This window comes from Muscardinus avellanarius (genome assembly GCF_963383645.1).
Source record: "Muscardinus avellanarius genome assembly, chromosome: 6".
Taxonomy (NCBI): Eukaryota; Metazoa; Chordata; class Mammalia; order Rodentia; family Gliridae; genus Muscardinus; species Muscardinus avellanarius.
This window is the reverse complement of record NC_137791.1, coordinates 58,097,857-58,118,456: the sequence shown is the minus strand read 5'-3', so window position 1 is coordinate 58,118,456 and position 20,600 is coordinate 58,097,857. Positions and strand designations below refer to the sequence as shown.

The 20,600-nt window shown below is 37.2% G+C and overlaps 1 protein-coding gene across 4 annotated transcripts in view; it reads left to right on the top strand.

The window, feature by feature from the left end:
• Positions 1–17,959, top strand: part of SMARCAD1 (SNF2 related chromatin remodeling ATPase with DExD box 1) — a gene marked incomplete at its 3' end in the record, with an annotated part of 104,127 nt that extends 86,168 nt beyond the window's left edge. For 3 of the 4 annotated variants that reach the window (XM_080698015.1, XM_080698014.1, XM_080698013.1), the window contains exons 14-23: positions 1,455–1,590; positions 2,539–2,676; positions 4,801–4,896; positions 4,988–5,105; positions 5,328–5,449; positions 7,907–8,095; positions 9,393–9,511; positions 10,241–10,423; positions 12,206–12,315; positions 17,898–17,959. In XM_080698015.1, the coding sequence (XP_080554141.1) occupies positions 1,455–1,590; positions 2,539–2,676; positions 4,801–4,896; positions 4,988–5,105; positions 5,328–5,449; positions 7,907–8,095; positions 9,393–9,511; positions 10,241–10,423; positions 12,206–12,315; positions 17,898–17,959 (1,273 nt within the window). The remainder of the gene's footprint in view (positions 1–1,454; positions 1,591–2,538; positions 2,677–4,800; positions 4,897–4,987; positions 5,106–5,327; positions 5,450–7,906; positions 8,096–9,392; positions 9,512–10,240; positions 10,424–12,205; positions 12,316–17,897) is intronic. The other variant, XM_080698016.1, reaches the window with a different exon arrangement.
• Between the last annotated feature and the right edge of the window lie 2,641 nt (positions 17,960–20,600).

Below are 20,600 nucleotides of genomic sequence, written 5' to 3'. Positions count from 1 at the left end.
GATTACATTATAAAATTTTGTTTTCTTTTAGTTATGTATTTCAGCTTTCATAATTTGGTTACATGTATAGTGCAACAACACTAGCATTTATTTGAATCTCAACTATGTCTAGTGTGTCTTTAAGAGACTAATTATTAGAAATATATAATTTTTTTGTACTAGGCATTGAATCCAGGGCCATTCTACTGCTGAGCTACACCCCTAACCCTTTTTATTTTTTTAATTTTTATTATTATTTTTTGCAGTACTGGAGATGGAACCCAGAGACATTGTACCTCCAAGCTATACCCCCAGCCCTATTTTAGTCTTTTTTTTTTTTTTTAAACAAGGTGTCACTGAGTTGCGAAGAGCAATCCTCCAGTCTCAGCCTCCAGAATACTGGGATTACAAACATGCGCCACCACGCTTGGCCTTATTTTTTGTTTTGAAACACAGTTTTATTAAGTTACTGAGACTGCCTCACCTGTGATCCTCTTATTTCAGCCTCTCAAGTACTGGGATGACAGGTGTGTGTCACTGCACCACCCAGCTAATAAAACAAAAATCTTTTAGGTACTGGGGATTGAACCCAGGGACATTCTTCCTTTGAGCTTCACCCCAAACCTATTTTATTTTTATTTGGAAACAAGATCTCATTAAGCTCAGGAGGGCCTCACTAAGTAGCTGGGGCTAGCTGTGAACCTGCGATTTTTCTGTATCAGCTTCTGAGTACTGGGATTACAAGCTTGCTCCTCAGCTTAATAATTTTTTTTTTTAAATGCTATATTTTGCCATGTGTAGTGACACACACCTGTCATCCCAGTACTTGGGATGCGGAGACCAGAGGATCACAGGTTCAACACCATCCTCAACCACTTAGCAAGACCCTGTTTCTGTAAATATATATATAAATGTATAAAGGGCTGGAGGAAGCTGGGTGTGGTAGTACATATCTGTAAACCTGCTATTTGAGAGTCTGAGACAGGAGAATTGCAAGTTCACAGCTAGTCTCAATAACTTAGGCCCTCCACATCTTAGTGTGGTGCTCTTTCCAAATAAAAAATAAAATAGAGCCGGGCGTGGTGGCGCACGCTTGTAATCCCCGCGCTTGGGAGGCAGAGACAGGAGGATCGCGCAGGTTCGAAGCTAGCCACGCGCGCTGGCTTAGGAGACCCTGTTTCCAAATAAAAATGTAAAAATAGGTCTGGGAGTGTAGCCCGGAGATAGAAGGGCTTCCAGGAACCCCAGTACCACCAAAAAAATAAATAAAATAAAATAAAATAAAATAGAGTTGGGGTGTAGCTCAGAGGATGAATGCTCCTGGGTTCAATCACTAGTACCACCAAAACAAAACAAAAAACAGAATGTGGCTGGGAGGTAGAATGCCCCAGTCCTTAGAAGCAAAAGAAATGTATATCTCAATAAGCACCAAACTCCCAAAAGGTATACTCAGAATTTTTTTTTTTAACTGACAGGTATAATTGTGCAATCAGCAGTTCTGATGACCGAAGTCTGTTTCGAAGGCTGAAACTTAATTACGCAATTTTTGATGAGGGCCATATGCTGAAGAATATGGGTTCCATTCGCTACCAGCACCTTATGACAATTAATGTAAGAGTGTTTTGTGAATTATCCTGTCTTGATAAAACTTTATTTTATTTATTTTGTTTGGTTTTTTTGGTACTGGGAATTGAGCCTAGGGGCATTCTACCACCGAGCTACATCCCTGGCCCTATTTTTTATTCTTTATTTGGAGTCAAGGTCTCACTAAGTTGTGGAGGGCCTCACTAAATAGCTGAGGCTGGTCTTGAAACTCTGATCCTCTTGTCTCGGCCTTCTAAGTACTGAGATTACAAGTGTGTGCCACCACGCCCAGCTAAAATTTTAGTTTATATAATTTAATGTATATATTGGGATTCAGCAAACTTTCGGTGAAGGGCCATATAGCAAATATGTCATGCTTTGTGAGAACTGTGGTCTTTGTAACATATTTTTATTTTAACAATACTTTAAAAATGTAAAAACTATTCTTAGTTTATTCTTAGTTCCTAGAAGCCCATCAATTCACCTATAAATATAGCCTTAGTATAACCTATAAATACCAAATATAGTTTATCTTCATTATCATGCTAAAGTGATATAAGAACATAAGTTCCTTGCCTATAAAATAGCTGAAGTGGTGGCATACACTTATATTCCCAGTACTTGGGAAGCTAAAACAGAAAATTTTAAAACAGCTGGTTCCAGGCCAGCTGCTGCAACTTTGTGAGACTGTTTCTAAAAACAGAGCCTGGGGAGGGGTTTGGATAAAGCTCAGAGGTAGAATGCCCCTGGGTTCAACCTTTAGTACCAACGTAAACCATTTTCACATTCTGCCTTTAATATAAGAGATGGTCATAGTTAGATAGCAACCATTTAACTTAACAGTTTTTCATCACACAGTGTTAAGTTATAAATAATGGCTTTAATTTCCTTTTCCCTTTAACCCCTCACTGGGCAAGGGAAGTGGGAGTACCTCTGGGGGAGGAAAACTAATTTAAATTTCATTTTCATTTACAGGCAAATAACCGTTTACTGCTCACAGGCACACCTGTGCAGAATAATCTGTTAGAACTCATGTCACTGTTGAATTTCGTTATGCCACACATGTTTAGTAGTAGCACCAGTGAAATACGAAGAATGTTTTCTTCAAAGACAGTAAGCATACACGTACTTCCCTCCACCCCCAAACATGATGCTTTGTGTTTCATCTAGTCTGTTTTTCTATTTTGCCTTTTGTTGTTGTTGTTGTTGTTTTCTTATGTTCTATGGAATAAGTTTAAGTAGTCAGTATCCCTCTATTCAGATCAGTTCAGAAAATCAGCCAAATGTAATGCAGAAAAAGTAGGTGAATTCCATAATCAGTGTCTAAAAATTTTGGATTTTCAATTTTCTGATATTCTGAAGAATGAGTTTTAAGTTGATGGAGAGCTCAGATGTGGGGATGTGGGGAAAGTTTGATCATTTTTTCTTCTTTACCAAAATGGGTAAGATAAATTAGCAATATTTTGTTATGGGTGCTATAGAAATACAATCGTTTTTTATTTTTGGGGGTGGTACTGGGGGTAGAATCCAGGAGCTTTTCTACCTCTGGGCTACACTCCCAGACCTATTTTATTTTATACTTTATTTGGGAACAGGGTCTCACTAAACTGCTGAGAGCCTAACTAAGTAGCTGAGGCTGGCTTCAAACCTGTGTGTGAACCTCTTGTCTCAGCCTCCCAAACACAGGGATTACAAGCGTGTACCACCATGCCCGGCTGGATATAAGTTTTGAAACAAGTTTTTTGCTGGGCATGGTGGCACACACCTGTAATTCTAGTACTTGTAAAGCGGAGACAGGAGCATTGTAGATTCAAGGCCAGTCCTAATTTAGTGAGATCCTGTTTCAGAATTTGAAAAGGGGGATTATGAGAAAATCAGAGGTAGCGTGCCCCTTGGTTCAACCCCCATTTCTAAAAAGTTTATAAATACAAAGTAACAATTTCCAAAAATTACAGAAAAGAAGCCCATCTTAAAACAAAAATTTGATTTAATTATCATTTAGGGAAAGTATAGTATATGTTTAAGAACTCTCATTTTCCAGTATAGCTACATTTGCAGAGACTTTGGAGTCTCTCCCAAGTCACTTTTGCAAGAATTCTCTGTGATACTCTTAAACTGCAAATTAACTGCCTTCTTAACATTTACTAATGAATTTCCTCCAACTTGATGGATAGTTTTTTAAATGGACTGGCAAATTTTTACAAGCTACTTTTCTAAAGCTCTGATTCATAAAATATGGAGGATCTACTTCACATTTTAAAATATCACTTCACTATCATGTATTACTACAATGCACCAGTAAATGTATAACAATTTTAAAATTTGTATTTTTACTTCTTTTTTGCGGTACTGAGGATGGAACCCAGGGGCATTCTATCTCCGAGCTACACCCCCAGCCCTATTTTATGTTCTTTATTTTGAAACAGGGTCTCACTGAGTTGCAAATGGGCCTCACTATGTAGTAGCTGAGGATGTCCTCGAACTGTGAGGACATCCCAAATGCTCAGCTCCCAAATGCTGTGATTACAAGTGTGCGCCACCACACCTGGCTACTTTTAAAGTTTCTAAAACCACCAGTTTTGACATAGCTCTCTATACCCTAGTTTTAGTCCACATGATTTTTTTTTTTTTTTTTTTTTTGTGGTACTCAGGTTCCTGGAAACCCTTCAGGCTACACTCCCAGATACCTATTTTTTATATTTTATTTGGAAACAGGGTCTCTCTTAAGCCAGCACAGCTGGCTTTGAACCTTCGCGATCCTCATGTCTCCGCCTCCCAAGGGTGGGGATTACAAGCATGCACCACCACGCCCGGAGTTGTCCACATGATTTTTACCAAGCTATAGTAGCTTTTTGGGGGTGCCATTTTCCACAAAGAAGTTTTCTGTTTTCATTCTTCTCTTCTACATCAACCTTTTTTCACATACCCATGCAAACACATTTTCATTTCCTGAGTGTCATCTAAATAATCAGTTAATGACTCAATAGTGGTTCTAAACATCAACCTAATATAGTTCAAATTTATTTCCTCAGTAGAATACATGATTATGTATCATTGAACCTTAAAATACAAATGGAACTTCAAAAAACTTATAACCCAAAATTCAAATGTGAATTTGAATAAATTGAGTGTGTAGAAAATTATTCATATTTTAGAGGGAGATTTTAATCTTGTGCAGCACACTATCGTTCTAAAAAATGAATAACTTCTGAAACGATATGTTTCTATTTTACCTAGAAATCAGCAGATGAACAGACAACATATGAAAAGGAGAGAATAGCACATGCAAAGCAAATTATAAAGCCATTTATTCTCAGGAGAGTGAAAGAAGAGGTAAGTCTTTATGTTTTTGTCTATGGTAGTTTCTTAAAATTCTATTTCTTTATTATTAAACATGTCATCTTAAACTACTTTTCTTTCTCAGGTTCTCAAGCAACTACCCCCTAAGAAAGATCAAATCGAGTTGTGTGCAATGTCAGAGAAGCAGGAGCAACTTTACTTGGGTCTTTTCAACAGATTGAAAAAGTCTATCAATAACATGGGTATAACCTGATTTCAGAGCTTTGTGTGAAAGATTTCAGAGCTTTGTGTGAAAAATTATGTTAGAGCTGTATTTTGCTTAGTCATGATAAATGTGATGTAGTCATTTTAAAAAATTAGTTGAAATTTGAAGCAGCAATTTTAAAACTTGATAAAAATTAAGATATATTGCAATAAACAGCTATCAGCTTGAATTTTTTTAATGCATGCTGTTTGGATCACAGAAAAAAATACAGAAATGTGCAATGTCATGATGCAGCTGAGAAAAATGGCCAACCATCCTTTATTACATCGTCAATATTACACAGCTGAAAAACTCAAGGAAATGTCTCAGCTTATGCTAAAGGTAGGACTTTTTAAATGTTTGTTTGTTTGTTTTTCGGCACTGGGGATAGAACCCAGGGGCATTCTTCCTCTAAGCAGTACTGCTAGCCCTATTTTTTTATTTTTTGGTGATACTGGAGTTCCTGCAAACCCTTCTACCTCCAGATTATACTCCCAGACCTATTTTTTTTATATATACTATTTATTTGGAAACAGGGTCTCTTGAGCCAGTGCTGATGGCTTCAAACCAGCGCGATCCTCCTGTCTCCGCCTCCCAAGCGCGGGGATTACAAGCATGCGCCACCACGCCCGGGCCCTATTTTTTATTCTTTATTTGGAAACTTGTTTCCAGATAAGAAAATTAGTCTGAGGATATAGTTCAAAGGTAGAATACCTCTGGGTTCAACTCCTAGTACCACCACCAAAACAAACAAACAAAAAAGGTAGGATATTGTTAGGTTAAATGTCAAGATGTCAAGGCTATAGAACCCATTGGGTATATTAACACATGCTAGGCAAGTGCTCTGCCACTGAGTCATATTCCCATCCCAAAAACCTTTTTTTGTGTTTTTTGTTTTTGGTGGTTGTGCTGGAGATTAAACCCACTGCCATTCTACCTTCAGTCTATACCCTAGCCCTTTTTATTTTTCGTTTTGAAACAAAGACTACATTGCTGAGGCTTATCTTGAACTTTCAATCTTCCTGTTTTAGAATCCTAAGTACTGGGATTACAAGCATGCACCACATCTGGCCTGAAAAGTTTGTTTTTATGTACCACAACATCTGGCCTGAAAAGATTTTTGGCTTTTTTTTGGAGGGGGGGTTGCTATGGGTTGAACCCAGGGTCCTTCTACCTTGGAGTTACACCCCCAACCTTATTTTTTATTCTTTATTTTAAAAAAGTATCTCACTGAGTTGCAAAGGGGCTAACCATGTAGTAGCTGAGGCTCTCCGTGATCCTTCTGTCTCAGCCTCCCAAATGCTAGGATTACAAACGTGCACCACCACACCTGGCTTCTATTTTATTTTTTATTGGAAACAGGGTCTTGAGAAGTTAATGTGAGACTCACTGAATTGCTGAGGCTGGCTTCAAACCTGCAATCTCCCTGCCTCAGCTTCCCAAGTACTGGGATTACAGTTGGGCATACCACGCTTGACTTCTTTTATTTTTTTTTTTTTTTTCCTGTCTGGGACCTCCGAGCTACAACCCCAGCCCAATTTTTTATTCTTTATTTTGAAACAGGGTCTCGCTAAGTTGCGGAGGGTCTCACTAAGTAGCTGAGGCTGTTCACGAACTGCGATCCTCTGGTCTCAGCCTCCCAAATGCTGGGATTACAAACATGTGCCACCATGCCCGGCCACGCTTCACTTCTGAAAAACATTTTTAACACCATGCCCGGCCACACTTGACTTCTCAAAAACATTTTTAACACAGAGTTCAAGATCTGAAGGATAAAAGAGCAAAGAAATGATAATCTAGATCAGGGCTTAACAAACTATGTTTTTAGGACAGTGACTTTTTATTTAAAAAAAAAAAAAAACTTCAAATTATTTTGAACCAAATTCTGGACATTATTTCATATAGGAACATTTTTAGTATGCCATCTCTAGATAAGAATTCTCTCCTTTCATTTTACTAAAATACTAATTTTCTTCACTAAATTTGTCATATTTAATTGTTTTAATTTTCCATGATTCTTATTATAGGGGCAAATTTGAGTATTTGTAACACATAATATTTTCTTCAAAGACCTAAAATATTTACATCTGGACCTTTTCATGAAAAAATTGTTAGCTCTTGAACTAGGGCATTTTATCGTGCATTTTTCTTTAACAATAATGTCCCATAGATTTTGAGTCTTAGAGATTTTTCCCATTTTATCTATCTTTTTATATTTTACATTTATAGTTGCTGAGGCTAGCTTCAAATCTGTTGTGGTCCTCCTGTTTTATCCTCCCAAGTACTGGGTTTACAGGTTTCCATTACTGCGCCCAGCTGGCATTTATTTACTCTTTATTTTTGCCTCCTCCTTATAGATCTTAGTGTTGAATATAATTCATTTTCTTTTTAAAAACTTTTGTTATTTCAAACCTACGGGAAATTTCAAACATAAAAATAGAAAAAATTATATAATGAGCCCTGCTGCCCATGTAACTGTCACCTATTTTCTAATTAGCATTTGATAATGATACTACTATTATTTTATCTAGGCTCCCTACATCCTTTCCTAGGATTATTTTGAACCAAATACTAGACCTTTTTTTCACATATGGCTATTTCAGCATGTTATTGCTAAAACAGTAAGAATTCTTTCCCTTTATTATACCTAAATCTAATACTAATTTTCCACTAAATTTTTTATATTAAAATATCTTGATTTACATTTTTCACATGTAAAAAAATTTTAATTTTGATGATCATATTTTAAATTATTTTCATTTTGAAATGTATTGTTTCACTGTGTTTTGTTTTTAAAAGGAACCTACACATTGTGAGGCTAACCCTGACCTGATCTTTGAAGATATGGAAGTCATGACAGACTTTGAACTACATGTACTTTGTAAACAATATCGACACATTAATAACTTCCAGTTAGACATGGATTTGATTTTAGATTCTGGAAAATTTCGCGCTTTAGGATGCATCTTGTCAGAATTGAAACAGAAGGTATTGAGAAAGAATGGTACTCTTTCTCTATTTTCCCAATTAGTTAAACTTCTTAAAGCAGTTTTGGCAGGGTTTAATACTTTTGAAGCTTTATTCTGTGTCTTCACTATATTCTTTGGATGGGAGATATTAGGGTTGGAATCTAGGGGCATCTTTGCCCCTTTGACTTTGGGTGGGATCCTAGGGTAGGATCCCAGGGGCATCTACCTCTGAGCCACACCCCAGTCATCATTTATTTTTTGTTTGGAACAAGAGTCTAAGTTGTTGAGGCTGGCTGTGAAACTGCAATCCTCTTGTCTCTCAACCTTCTAACATACTCGGATTATAAGCATGTGCCACCATGCCTGGCCTGCTCTACGTTCTCTCTCTCTCTCTCTCTTTTTTTTTTTTTTTTGCGGGTCTGGAGATGGAACCCAGGGGCATTTGACCTCCAAAGCCACATCCCCTGCCCTATTTTTTATTCTTTATTTTGAAACTGGGTCTCCCTGAGTTGCAAAGGGCCTCACCAAGTAGCTGAGGCTGTCTGCAAACTGTGATCCTCCGGTTTCAGCCTCCCGAATGCTGGGACGACAAGCATGCACCACCACGCCCAGCTCTGTGTTCTTTTAGGGCCTAGCATTTTGAAAATTTTCTTGACATCTAGTCACATTTTCTGATTACTTTTTTCTTCTTGTGGAACCTCAGGGAGATCAATAAAGGATTATATCATTGTTGATTTGTTAAATAGCTTAACAGTTTCTGTGTGAAATAGCTAACATTTATAAGATCACCATCCAAAGTGTGTATGTGTGGATATGTGTATGTGTGTGTGTGCGTGTGTGGTGTGTTTGTGTTTAACTGGGGATTGACTCCAGGGGCACTCTCTCTCCAAGCTACACCCCTCAACCCTATTTGTTACGTTGCTGATGCTTGTCCTGATCTTTTATCTCAGCCTCCTGAGTATTATGATCTCATACACCATCACACCCAACTCTAAATAATATTGGTACAGCCCCTTATATTTTTTTATATATAAGTGAAATAATAACTGTTCTTAAAATCAAAAGTTAAATTTTAGTTCCAAAGTTATGAAGTTAAGATATTTTATTTACATATACGCTAAAAGAGGAAATTTATCTTTAGTATCATTACCTGAATTTTATTATAGAAGCATTTGGTCATCAGATATTTTCATAATGGGAAATTGTAAAGTTATTAATATGATGAGAGTACACTCCTGATTGTTTGGACATATGAAGGATTTTAGTAGTGTAATGATTATATTTTTTGTTTTTAACTCATGTACGTATCTTCACAGGGTGATAGAGTCGTATTATTTAGCCAGTTTACCATGATGCTGGATATTTTAGAGGTTCTCTTAAAACATCATCAGCATAGATACCTTAGATTAGATGGGAAGACCCAGATTTCTGAAAGGTTGGTATACTTTTTTCACTCCCTTATTATTTATTAATTGTTTGAATTTTAAGTGTTTGTAGCATTTGATAGAATGTTGTTGCTTTGGGTCTTGTTTATTTCATATGATTACCTTAAAATAAAGAAAAATCAGTCTATTTCCCTCTCCCCTCCCTTTTCCTTCCCCCCTTTTCATATTTCACATATTGTTGCCTGTCAGTAACAGCTGACAGATTTCTGTAAGGGTTAGAGATTGCATATGTAGTGTTTAGGTATATCAGAAGTCATCAGAGTAGCTGGGCATAGTGGCGCACACCTGTAATCTTGGAACTTGGGAGGCGGAGACAGAAGGATCCAAGTTCACAGCTAGCCTCAGCTACTTGGTAAGGCTCTGCAACTTAGTGAGACCCTGCTTCAAAATAAAGAATAAAAAATAGGGCTGGGGTGTAAGAATGATTCTTTTTCAGTCCTCAGTACCCCTCCTTAAAGTTATCAAAGGACAAAGTAGTTTTCTGCAAATTAACCAAATCTGAATGGTTGAATCAAAGTAATAGTTGGGAGAGCAATAGTATATATAGAAAAGAAGTTGGTGAATTGGGAAGTTCCTTCAAACTTGTCCCCCCTCCAAAAAATACTGTAATACCAAGAGCACAAATTTACATCTTCAGTTTTCTGTGTGATGTGATTATTTTATTTTAATTACCTTATATACCTTTTAGTGAGATTTAACCTCATATATTTATTTTATAGGATTCATCTGATTGATGAGTTTAATACAGATATGGATATCTTTGTGTTTCTCTTGTCAACAAAAGCTGGTGGATTAGGAATAAATTTGACTTCAGCAAATGTTGTTATACTTCATGACATTGATTGTAATCCCTACAATGACAAACAAGCAGAAGATAGGTGCCACAGAGTAGGTCAGACTAAGTAAGTATTTTCATTTGGAATTTGTTTTTAATCAAATGCCACACTGAATGAGATAGAATGTTAGAATATAGTATATTGGGTGTTTTGTTTTAGTGTTTTGTTTGTTTATTTGTTTGTTTTATTATGTTTACAGGTCTGGGGATGGAACCCAGGGGCATTTGACCTCCGAGTTATACCCCCTGCCCTATATTTTATTTTTTATTTTGAAACCAGGTCTCACTGAGTTGCAGAGGGCCTCACTAAGTAGCTGAGGCTGTCTGTGAACTGTGATCCCCTGGTCTCAGCCTCCCGAATGCTGGGATTACAAGTGTGCGCCACCACGCCTGGTGTTGCTTTAGTTTTAACTTATTGAGCAAAGCAAGGTTGTTGGCATGGTTTTTACATGCAATGTTTAACATGGACTGCACTGTGTAGTCTGTTTATTTACCTCCCACAGTGGTTCATTCATGAAGTATTATCAATGATCTAGCTCCTTTGAAAAAGATTAATAATTGAAAAGAGGTGCTTGTTAATCTAGACTTGGTATATATCACCAGTAATAATGTATAAAACTATCGCTACCCTGTTACCCTTTAAGAAATAATTGAGTCATAGACGATTTGGGGTGAGTTATTTTGATATTGGTCATAGCACTATAAAGAGATGACTACAGTTCAACTTTACTATATAAATAGCAGTCAAGGTCTTCTTTGTGGAGTATTTTACTATATTTTCAAAAGACAATTGGTTTATTCATTTATAGATCAAATATTTATCTGTAAAATTTGTGGAGACTTATAATGTATTGCCTTTCTGAACAGAATTATTTCTCCAGACCTGATAATCAAAGCATGTTTCTTTTTTAAAATGTAATTTCTAAAGCTGGGCCTGGTGGCGCACACTTGTAATCATAGTATTTGGGGAGGCTGAGACAGGAGGATTGAGATTTGCAGCTAGCTTCAGCTACTAGTGAGGCCCTTTGCAACTCAATGAGACCCTGTTTCAAAATAAAGAATAAAAAATAGAGTTGGGAATGTAACTTGGAGGTAGAATGCCCCTGGATTCCATCCCCAGTACGGCAAAAAAAAAAAAAAAAAAAAAAAAAAAAGTAATTTCTAGCGAGGTGTGGTGGCGCACACTTGTAATCCCAGCATTTGGGAGGCTGAGACAGTAGAATTTGGGTTCATGGCCAGCCTCAGCTACTTAGGCCCCTTGCAACTCAGTGAGATCCTGTTTCAAAATAAAGAATAAAAAATATGACTGGGTGTGTAGCATAGAGGTAAAAAAAAAAAAAAACAACAAAAAACCTATCTGAACACAAAACTGTTGTTTTAATATAGTTTGGGTTTTTTGTTTTTTGTTGTTGTTGTTGTTGTTGTTGTTGTTGTTGTTTTTCGGGTCTGGGATGGAACCCAGGGGCATTCTAACTCCGAGCCTTACTCCCTGCCCTATATTTTATTCTTTTATTTTGAAACAGGGTCTCACTAAGTAGCTGAGGCTATCTGCGAACCGCGATCCTCCCATCTCAGCCTTCCAAATGCTGTATTACAAGCATGTGCCACCATGTCCGGCATAATATAGTTTTATCAATAAAAGTATAAAAGTGTTTGTTTTCTTGGATTAATAGGAAAGCATGTCTGCAAATTTAAATTTAGCTCAGAAAATGACAATCTTAAGTATTAAGTAGTTAAAATAATTTAAGGATGTTTGTCATAACTTTATAAATTATTTTTATTAAACTCTGTAATATAGTTACCTGTATCCACATAATTTTAGTAACCAGTGGATATGTGTTTATTTTAGAGAAGTACTAGTTATAAAACTAATAAGCCAAGGGACAATTGAAGAATCCATGCTAAAAATTAACCAACAGAAATTGAAACTGGAACAAGATATGACCACAGTAGATGAAGGTAAGATGTTCATAAGCAGAAACTTTACTGTTTGTTAAAGTGTAAATTAGTGGTTGTAAGGGGATAAAAAAGATGTCCTGAGTTCTTAATTAATATGTACAGTTTGGAAAGTAAGTACAATTATGTCAGAACTACTATAGTTTGCTAGATGTGGTGACACACACCTGTAATCCCAATACTTGGGAGCTGAGACAGAATTACAGGGTCAACACGCTTAGCAACTTAGCAAGACCCTGTTTTCAGGTAAAAAGTAAGGCTTGGGATATAGCTCAGGGGTAGGATGCCCCTGAGTTCTGTTTCTCGTACCACAGACACGTAAGTATGATAATAACTAAGATACATTTTGCCAGAATTCAAGTATTGGGGCCTCTTCAAATTCCTTATTTCCGACACCAGAATATCTCAGAAGTAAAATAATAAAATTAAGTTTGGATCTATAATTATCCACACTTTTATTATATTCTTATTGCATGAATAATAATTATGAACCTAAAAGTTTGAAATGTAGGGCGCATTTTATGACATAATTAAGTATATTGAGAACCCTCACTAGATGTAGTACATACCTGTAACCTAGTACTTGGGAGGCTGAGACAGGAGGATCAAAAGTTTGTGGTCAGCCTCAGCAATTTAGTGAGAACTTATCTCAAAATTTAAAAAAATAAAAAGGGTTGAGGTATAGGTCAGTAGTAATGTCTTCTGGGTACAATCACAATACCACACAGAAAAGAAAAAGAAACCCTAGCATTTGCATTAATTTCATTTTGACTAGTATTTATTGAACTAGAATACAATCTTTTGTGAACATTTATGAATTTCAGCTCTTCATATCAGAGCGCTTGGACCCTAGAAATAACCTTTAAGATTTTAGTTACATATATAGTTTAAAAAAATATACATTCACATGGTTTAAAACTCAAAAAATATCATTGGGTAGCCTCTTTTTATCATCCTATTTTCCCATAAAGGAAATACATGTTAACCTCTCTCCCTTTTGAGTGTGTAGCCAGCCATTTGATGAATGTTAGAATAAGTAAATATATGCATTCTTTATGTTTGGGGGTGGAGAAAAGGGGGGTAGGAAGAGGTGTGTGCCGGGGAGGGAGAGACAGGGAGACTGATAATGGGAATTGCCAGCCCAGGGATGTTTCACCTTTGAACTGTACACCCACCATCCCTTTTTGTTTTTTGCTGAAACAGGGTCTCACTTAAGTTGCTGAGGCTGTTCTGCAACCCTCCTGTCTCAGCCTCCCAAATACTGGGATTACAGGCATGTGCCCCCAGACCCAGCAGTTAAATTCTCTTTTAGTAATGACAGTAATATCCAGATACATGTCTTTAAATATAACTATAATTATTAATTATTCAGGGATTCAGCTGTCCTTGACTGTACGCCTTTTCTCATGGTCTCGTTTATTTCACCAGAGAGCCATTCTCCAGTTTCTGACAGGATTGTGGGGAAAGGTAGTATGAGCCACTGAATCTGTTCCCAGAGCTGAGGGGAAGTGGAGGGAGGGAGGGTTGTTCTCATATTTATAAACAGTGCAGCCTCTTGTTCTCTGCTGTCCTGTAAGTCCAGAGTCCCTCAGATTCAAATTCTTCAAAGAGTAAACTTGGAGTTTTCTCTCTCTTAGGACTGCCTGGTCGAGCTTGAGGGGTCTTACTCCTTCATCCTGATTTTAGCTTCATATGTTCTCCATTTTCCCAATGTCATAAGCTTGGGTGAGGATCCTGGGTCTGCGGTGTCCTTACATTTCCCACTGTAAACATGTTTTTGCTTTGCCTAATCTACTAAAGGCCGGTCTATTCTTGCCATCTGATTTTCATCATCCAAAATTTGTTGATAACCGCCTAGCACATGTCTCCCATCCTGTCTTTTCTTTTTTGTTTTGCTTTCCCTTTACAAACTTATTCTCCCTGGTATCTTTTGTGGTACTGGACTAGAGCCCAGGGGCATTCTACCTTCAAGCTACACCTCCAGCCCTCTTTTTTTATTCTTTATTTTGAAACAGAGTCTCACTGAGTTGCAAAGGGCCTCACTTAATAGCTGAGGCTGTCCGCGAACAGCGATAGCTATTATCTTAATGATGTTTTAGTTGGGAGCAGAAGCAATATATATGTTCAGTCACTTTCAGTTATAATTTATGCAAATTATTTGTATTTATATGCATTTTTCAGTTTGTAAATTTACCTCCTTTCTTTTCAGATATCTGTTAAAATAGTGACTTATTTCAGCTACTATGTTTTCAATCTATTGGCTGAACAAGAATTCACTTTTCCCTTCTATAGAACATTCTTTAGAGCCCGCCTTCACAGTTCTCACAGTACATTTTTTGGATTAGCAGTAGGAGCAATATCACCTGGGATATTGTCAATTTGAAATGCCATTCCCAGGTCCCACCCTTTTTTTTTTTTTTTAGAAACTCTGAGAAAAAGATTTAGTACTCTGTTATTTATTTTAACAAGCCTTCTAGGTGATTCTGCTATGTGCTAAACAGATAACTACTAGTTTAAAATAAAGATTGTGTTTTTTGTTTTTGTCCTATTTCTCTTTCTCTCCTGTCCTCTCCTCTCCTCTCCTCAGTACTGGGGATTGAACCCAGGGGCTTCTACCTCTGAGCTACATTCCCAGCCCTATTTTTTTATTCTTTATTGTCCAACAGGGTCTCACTGAGTTACTGAGGGCCTCACTAAGTAGCTGAGCCTTCTGTGAGCCTGTGGTCCTCTCTAACCTCTCAAGTACTGGGATTTCAAGCATGCACCACCATGCCTGGCTACTTTTTTTTTTCTTTTAAAAAGTGTTTAATAAAGCTGGGCGTGGTGGTGCATGCTTGTAGCCCCAGCATTTGGGAGACTGAGACAGGAGGATCGTAGTTTAAGGACAGCCTCAGTTACTACTCAGGCCTTTTGCAACTCATTGAGACCCTATTTCAAGATAAAGAATAAAAAATAGGGCTGGGGATATAACTTAGAGGTAGAATGCCCCTCGGTTCTATCCCCGGTACCACCCAAAAAAGTGTCCAATTCTACCTTTAAAACTTGTTGTTTATTTTTATAAAACACTATTGAAAGCATGGTATGCATGGAAGTAGAGTTCCTAAGCAGTTGGGTTATTTGCAGCACTGCTTCCACCTTTTCTTCCTTCTGAACCATTACACCAGAGTCAGTTGTCATCATGGCAATTCATTCGTAGGATTTCAGGATATTCCTCTAAGTTGACAGAATACTGTTTTTTCATGCAAGAAAATCAAGTATTCCAGATATTATCATAACATTGTTCTATCCAAATTTTTCCTAATTGTCCTTTAATATCTTTTTTTTTTTTTAAACCAGGGCCCAAAATTCACACATTGCATTTTATTGTATTATATCTTTAAATTTGTTTGATGTCATCATGCCTCAAAATAGCCAATAATATTTTGGTGACAATCTCTACTCATCAGAGTTTTTGAAAAATCATAGAACAAGAAAATTTCTAGAGACAAGACTTTAAGACAACTAAGGAGCCAGGCATAGTGGTGCATACCTGTAATCCCAGTACATGGGAGGCTGAGACAGGAGAATCAAAGCCAGCCTTAGCAATTTAGTGAGACTCCCAGCAACTTAATGAGACCTTGTTTCAAAATAAAGTCTGGTGATATAACTCAGTGGTAGAATGTCCTAGGTTCAATTTCCAGTAAAATACACACACACACACACACACACACACACACACACACACACACACCACCTTTTCTTAATCTTCCCCTTCTTTCCCTGCATTTCTCTTAGTGTGGCATTAGTTAATTAAGACAAGCATCAGCTTGTTTTCTTGGGCAATTTTCAAGTCTGTTAGATGAGACTAGAAGGAGGGTCATAGAATTCTCTTGAGTTCATGTGGCATTTTGAGTTCTGTGCACATATATGTGGTTTTCAGAGAAGAGGAAAGGTTAAGTGCTTCTGTAATAGATTGTAACTGCATGTATTTTTTAGAGACGTGGTTAGCTGTGTACACACCTAAGTTATGGAATTGATAGTTTATAGATAAACAGGTCAGCAAATATTTGTGAGTTGGCAACTGTGCCATTATCAGTAATCAGTAAACTAATAAATCAACTCATCAAAAATAGTCCTACTAGCCTGGTGTGATGGTGCACGCTTATAATTCCAGCATTTGGGAGGCTGAGACAGGAGGATCGTGGTTCTCAGACAGCTTTGGCTACTACTTTGCAACTCAGTGAGACCCTGTTTCAAAATAAAGAATAAAATATATGGCTGGGGGGGTGTTGCTAGGGGGTAGAATGCCTCTGGGTTCCATGCCCACTCAGTACTGGGGGGAAAAAAATTCCAAGTGCCTAATTGAATTAATCAAGGATTATTAAGTAGTGTATAGTCAAGGTGTGGGGTGTTTTCACATCAGAGAATCTTGAGTAATCCCTGTGTCTAGATACTTTTACCTATTTAATTAAAATATGGGGCAAGCATTGGATAATCAAAAGGTAATTTACATGATCTTATTTAATCTTCAAATGGTATACTGAAAAACCTGTTTGTGTGTTTGATTTAAGTCAGATACTGTAATGGATTACCTGTTTTCACACTTGTCACCATTGTCCTCTTAATGTCTTTTATGGCTTTACTTTTACTTTGTTTTTATATAAAAATAAGAGTATAAATTAAATATTTTTTCCATTGGGCATTTAGGGGTTTTGTTCTTTTCCCCACTCAGTTTGTTACATAAATGTTTTTCTTGTATTTAGCAAATGTAAGAAGAAAGTGCTACATGCTGTATGAAATAGATAAAATCCAAACTATATTTTTGCATATATGTCTGTTTATATCAAATCAGGAACTTGTCCGTATCCTTATATGTAGTCCATATACATGTAGGGGTTAGGGAAGGCTTTTAGTGGGTCAATACTGCAGCAAACCGGGCATTTTTTAGGGGGGCACCAGGGATTGAACCTTGAGGCATTCGACCTCCAATATACCCCAGCCTTTTTGTTTTGTTTTTAAGCAGAGTCTCACTAACTTGCTGAGGCTGGTCCAGAACCTCTGGTCCTCCTGTTTCAGCCTCCCCTCCCATGTATTGGAATTAGAGGTGTGCACTACCGTGCCCAGCTACAAACTTGGCTTTGAAAGATGAATAGGAGTTCACCAAAGGGGGGAAAGGGGATGATGTAATCCTAATTTCTTAGGAGGCTGACACAGGAAGATCACAAGTTTGAGGCCACCCTCAGCAAGTTAGTGAGACAGTGTATTAAAATTAAAAGGGTTTGCTGGGCATGGTGGCACAATTTTGTAATCCCAGTACTTGAGAGGCTGAGACAGGAGGATCGCAGGTTTGTGGACAGCTTCAGCTACTTAGTGAGGCCCTCTGCAACTTAGTGAGAACTTGTTTCAAAATAAAGAATAAAAAATAGGACTGAGTGTGTAGCAAAGTAAATAAGTAAATAAATAAATAAATGGGCTAGGGATGTAGCTCAGTGGTAGAGTGCCTCTTGCTTTGGTCTCCAATAGTGAAGAAAAAGAAAAGAAAATAGGAATAATAAATTAATCATAAGATTTTTATAACACTTTTAATGCTACTTTCTGACCTGCAGGTGATGAAGGGAGTATGCCAGCAGATATAGCCACATTACTAAAAACATCAATGGGCCTGTGAAATGAGAATTAAGAATTCCTAATTGATGAGGAAATATCAACTTGGTGCACTCAAGGACATTTATTTACATTATGATGACCATGGGGTTTATGAGCATTTGTAACTTTTTATAATTTCCATATTGCATTTCTCATAGTAGGGACAACTTTTTGCCACTAACTGAATTCTCCAGTTGCTCACATGAAATTTCATAAAAAGCCGCAAATATGTAGTCCTGAAAATGTTGGGTAATCATTTTACAAAGCAGTTTTCTGAATGGGGATTAGTTGGTGATTGTTTGTAACAAATATGGTAATGCTTTAGAAATGTCAGTATTTTTGTAATTATTTCTACCTCCAAATATATATATATATATTGTCTTTCACTGGATAATGTGTGTAGATTTTTACATGTGCCTTATTTGACAATGCTTACGTCTTATTTTTGCTTGTCTCATTTGAAGTTCTTTTTAATTTGTTTAAAGAATGCAGCTGTATACGTAATATGGCTTTTATTTTATTGCTATTTGAAGCAGATGTTCACCAATGTCAGTAAGAACTCAACCTGAATTTAAAGGTGGCATTCCATATACTAACATCCCCCAGGTCCTCTCAGTACTTCTGTTAAAACAAATTTGTTTGGCTAGGCACTAAGTTGTTTTCCAGTGGATGGTAACTACAGAAGCCCTTCTCTTGCTCCGTGGACTGACTCCTGTTCGTTTCCCGGCTGCACTCATTGTGCTTATTAGCTCTGCCTAGTCACGTGCATAATTTCATCGCTCTCCCCTTCCTGGCTTTTGCTTCTGTTGCCCAGTCCCTTCTGCTCCAGTTCTCTTTCTTTCTCAATAGTTACTTCCTGCCATATCTTTACACACCAGCAAAATGTTGGTGACATTTGTCTAGCCTGGCAGAACAAATTAATTTAAAATCATTTCACTTCAAAGCAGACTGGATATGACTTCCTATTAAGGCAGCATTAGGTATTGCATGGAAATAGGTCATTAACTTTAAACTCCTACCAAAATATGATTTATCAGTTTCCAGAATTTTCAGTATAGGACCGCCTGAAGAGAAAGCCATTGTTCAATTCTAATTCAGTGTAGGTGACAAAGTGAAATTTAGAAGAAGTAAAGATGTCTATTTGATATTTAACTCTTTATTAAATCTTTCGTTAAAATTTTGCCTGTCAGTCTATATTGCTGTCTTTATTATACACCAGTTTCTCTTTGTATAACTTGTGAGTTTCATGTGTTTTGTTTTTATTATGTAAATATCACTATAAATAAACTTATTTATAAATCAAAGATTTGGTGATTATTGGAGACCATACTTTTTAAGACATCCTAACTTATTGGGTAAACCCCCTAAATTTAGAAGGCAAATAAAGCTCTTATAGTGATTCTTTGGATATTACAGACTCTGAAAACTAATGGCTCAGTAGACTTACTCAGTTTAAAGGTGTATTGAATATGCTGAATATGTTTTAGCATCACAGGACTGAAAGGAACCTGCGAATATTAGTACTACCTCCTCCTACATCACAGTACCAAATGAGTTGGTCACACTGTTGGGAGGATTCCTTTTTAAAGTCTTATAATGGATTCCTCATAATTTTTCTGTATTAATGTATCTTCAACAATAGGCTGTTTCTTTGGTTGTTGCTGCTGCTGTTGTTATATCCATATTTTTGTCTCTAATAAATGTAGTTGGGTTCTCCCTGTGATGCTTTATTATGTCTTGGGCTTAATAAAAATATTTTGATCATAAGTTGTATTTTCACACACTTCTTAATAGTTTCTGACCCTCTTCTTACCTTCAAACATATATATTAAGCCAGGCATGGCAGCACACACTTGTAATCTCAATATTTGGGAGGCTGAGATAGGAGGATCTGGGTTTGAGGCCAGCCTCAGCTACTTAGGCCCTCTGCAACTTAGTGAGACCCTGTTTCAAAATAAAGAATAAAAAAAAAATCTGGCTGGGGGTGTAACTCAGAGGTAGAATTCCCCTGGGTTCAACCCTAGCACCATGAAGGGGGGAATATAGAGCACAAATGAGGTTATCTTATGATCTTAATATTGTCTCTCAATGAATTGGGATTTATTACTTAGTATATATCCTATTTGTCGCTTCATTGTGCCCATGTCAGTAAACACTGTTTACTCCTGTTTCAGCCTCCCAAGTAATGGGATTACCTGCATGCACCACCACACCTGGCTGATCCCTGTTCTATTTTATTTATTTGTTTATTTATTTTGTGATACTGGGGATGGAACCCAGGGGTCTTCTACCTCCGAGCTACCCCCAACCCTATTTTTTATTCTTTATTTTGAAACAGGGACTCACTCTGTTGCAAAGAGCCTCACTAAGTAGCTGAGGCTGTCTGTGAACTGCGATCCTCCTGTCTCAGCCTCCCAAATGCTGGGATTACAAGTGTGCGCCACCACGCCTGGCTGATCTCTGTCCTTTTAATGTGAAGTTTCTTCTGGAACATCTACATCTTTTTTGTCACAGTGGCCTCTGCTTTTGTCAATAAACTCACTTTCATTGAATTCCTTTGGCTATTTGTCTAGACTGCAGCAGTGTTAAGTCCCCACTTTAACTCTGACATTTTTTTCTTTTTTTGGTGAGTTCCCTCTTTTGACTATACAACTTTGAAAAAG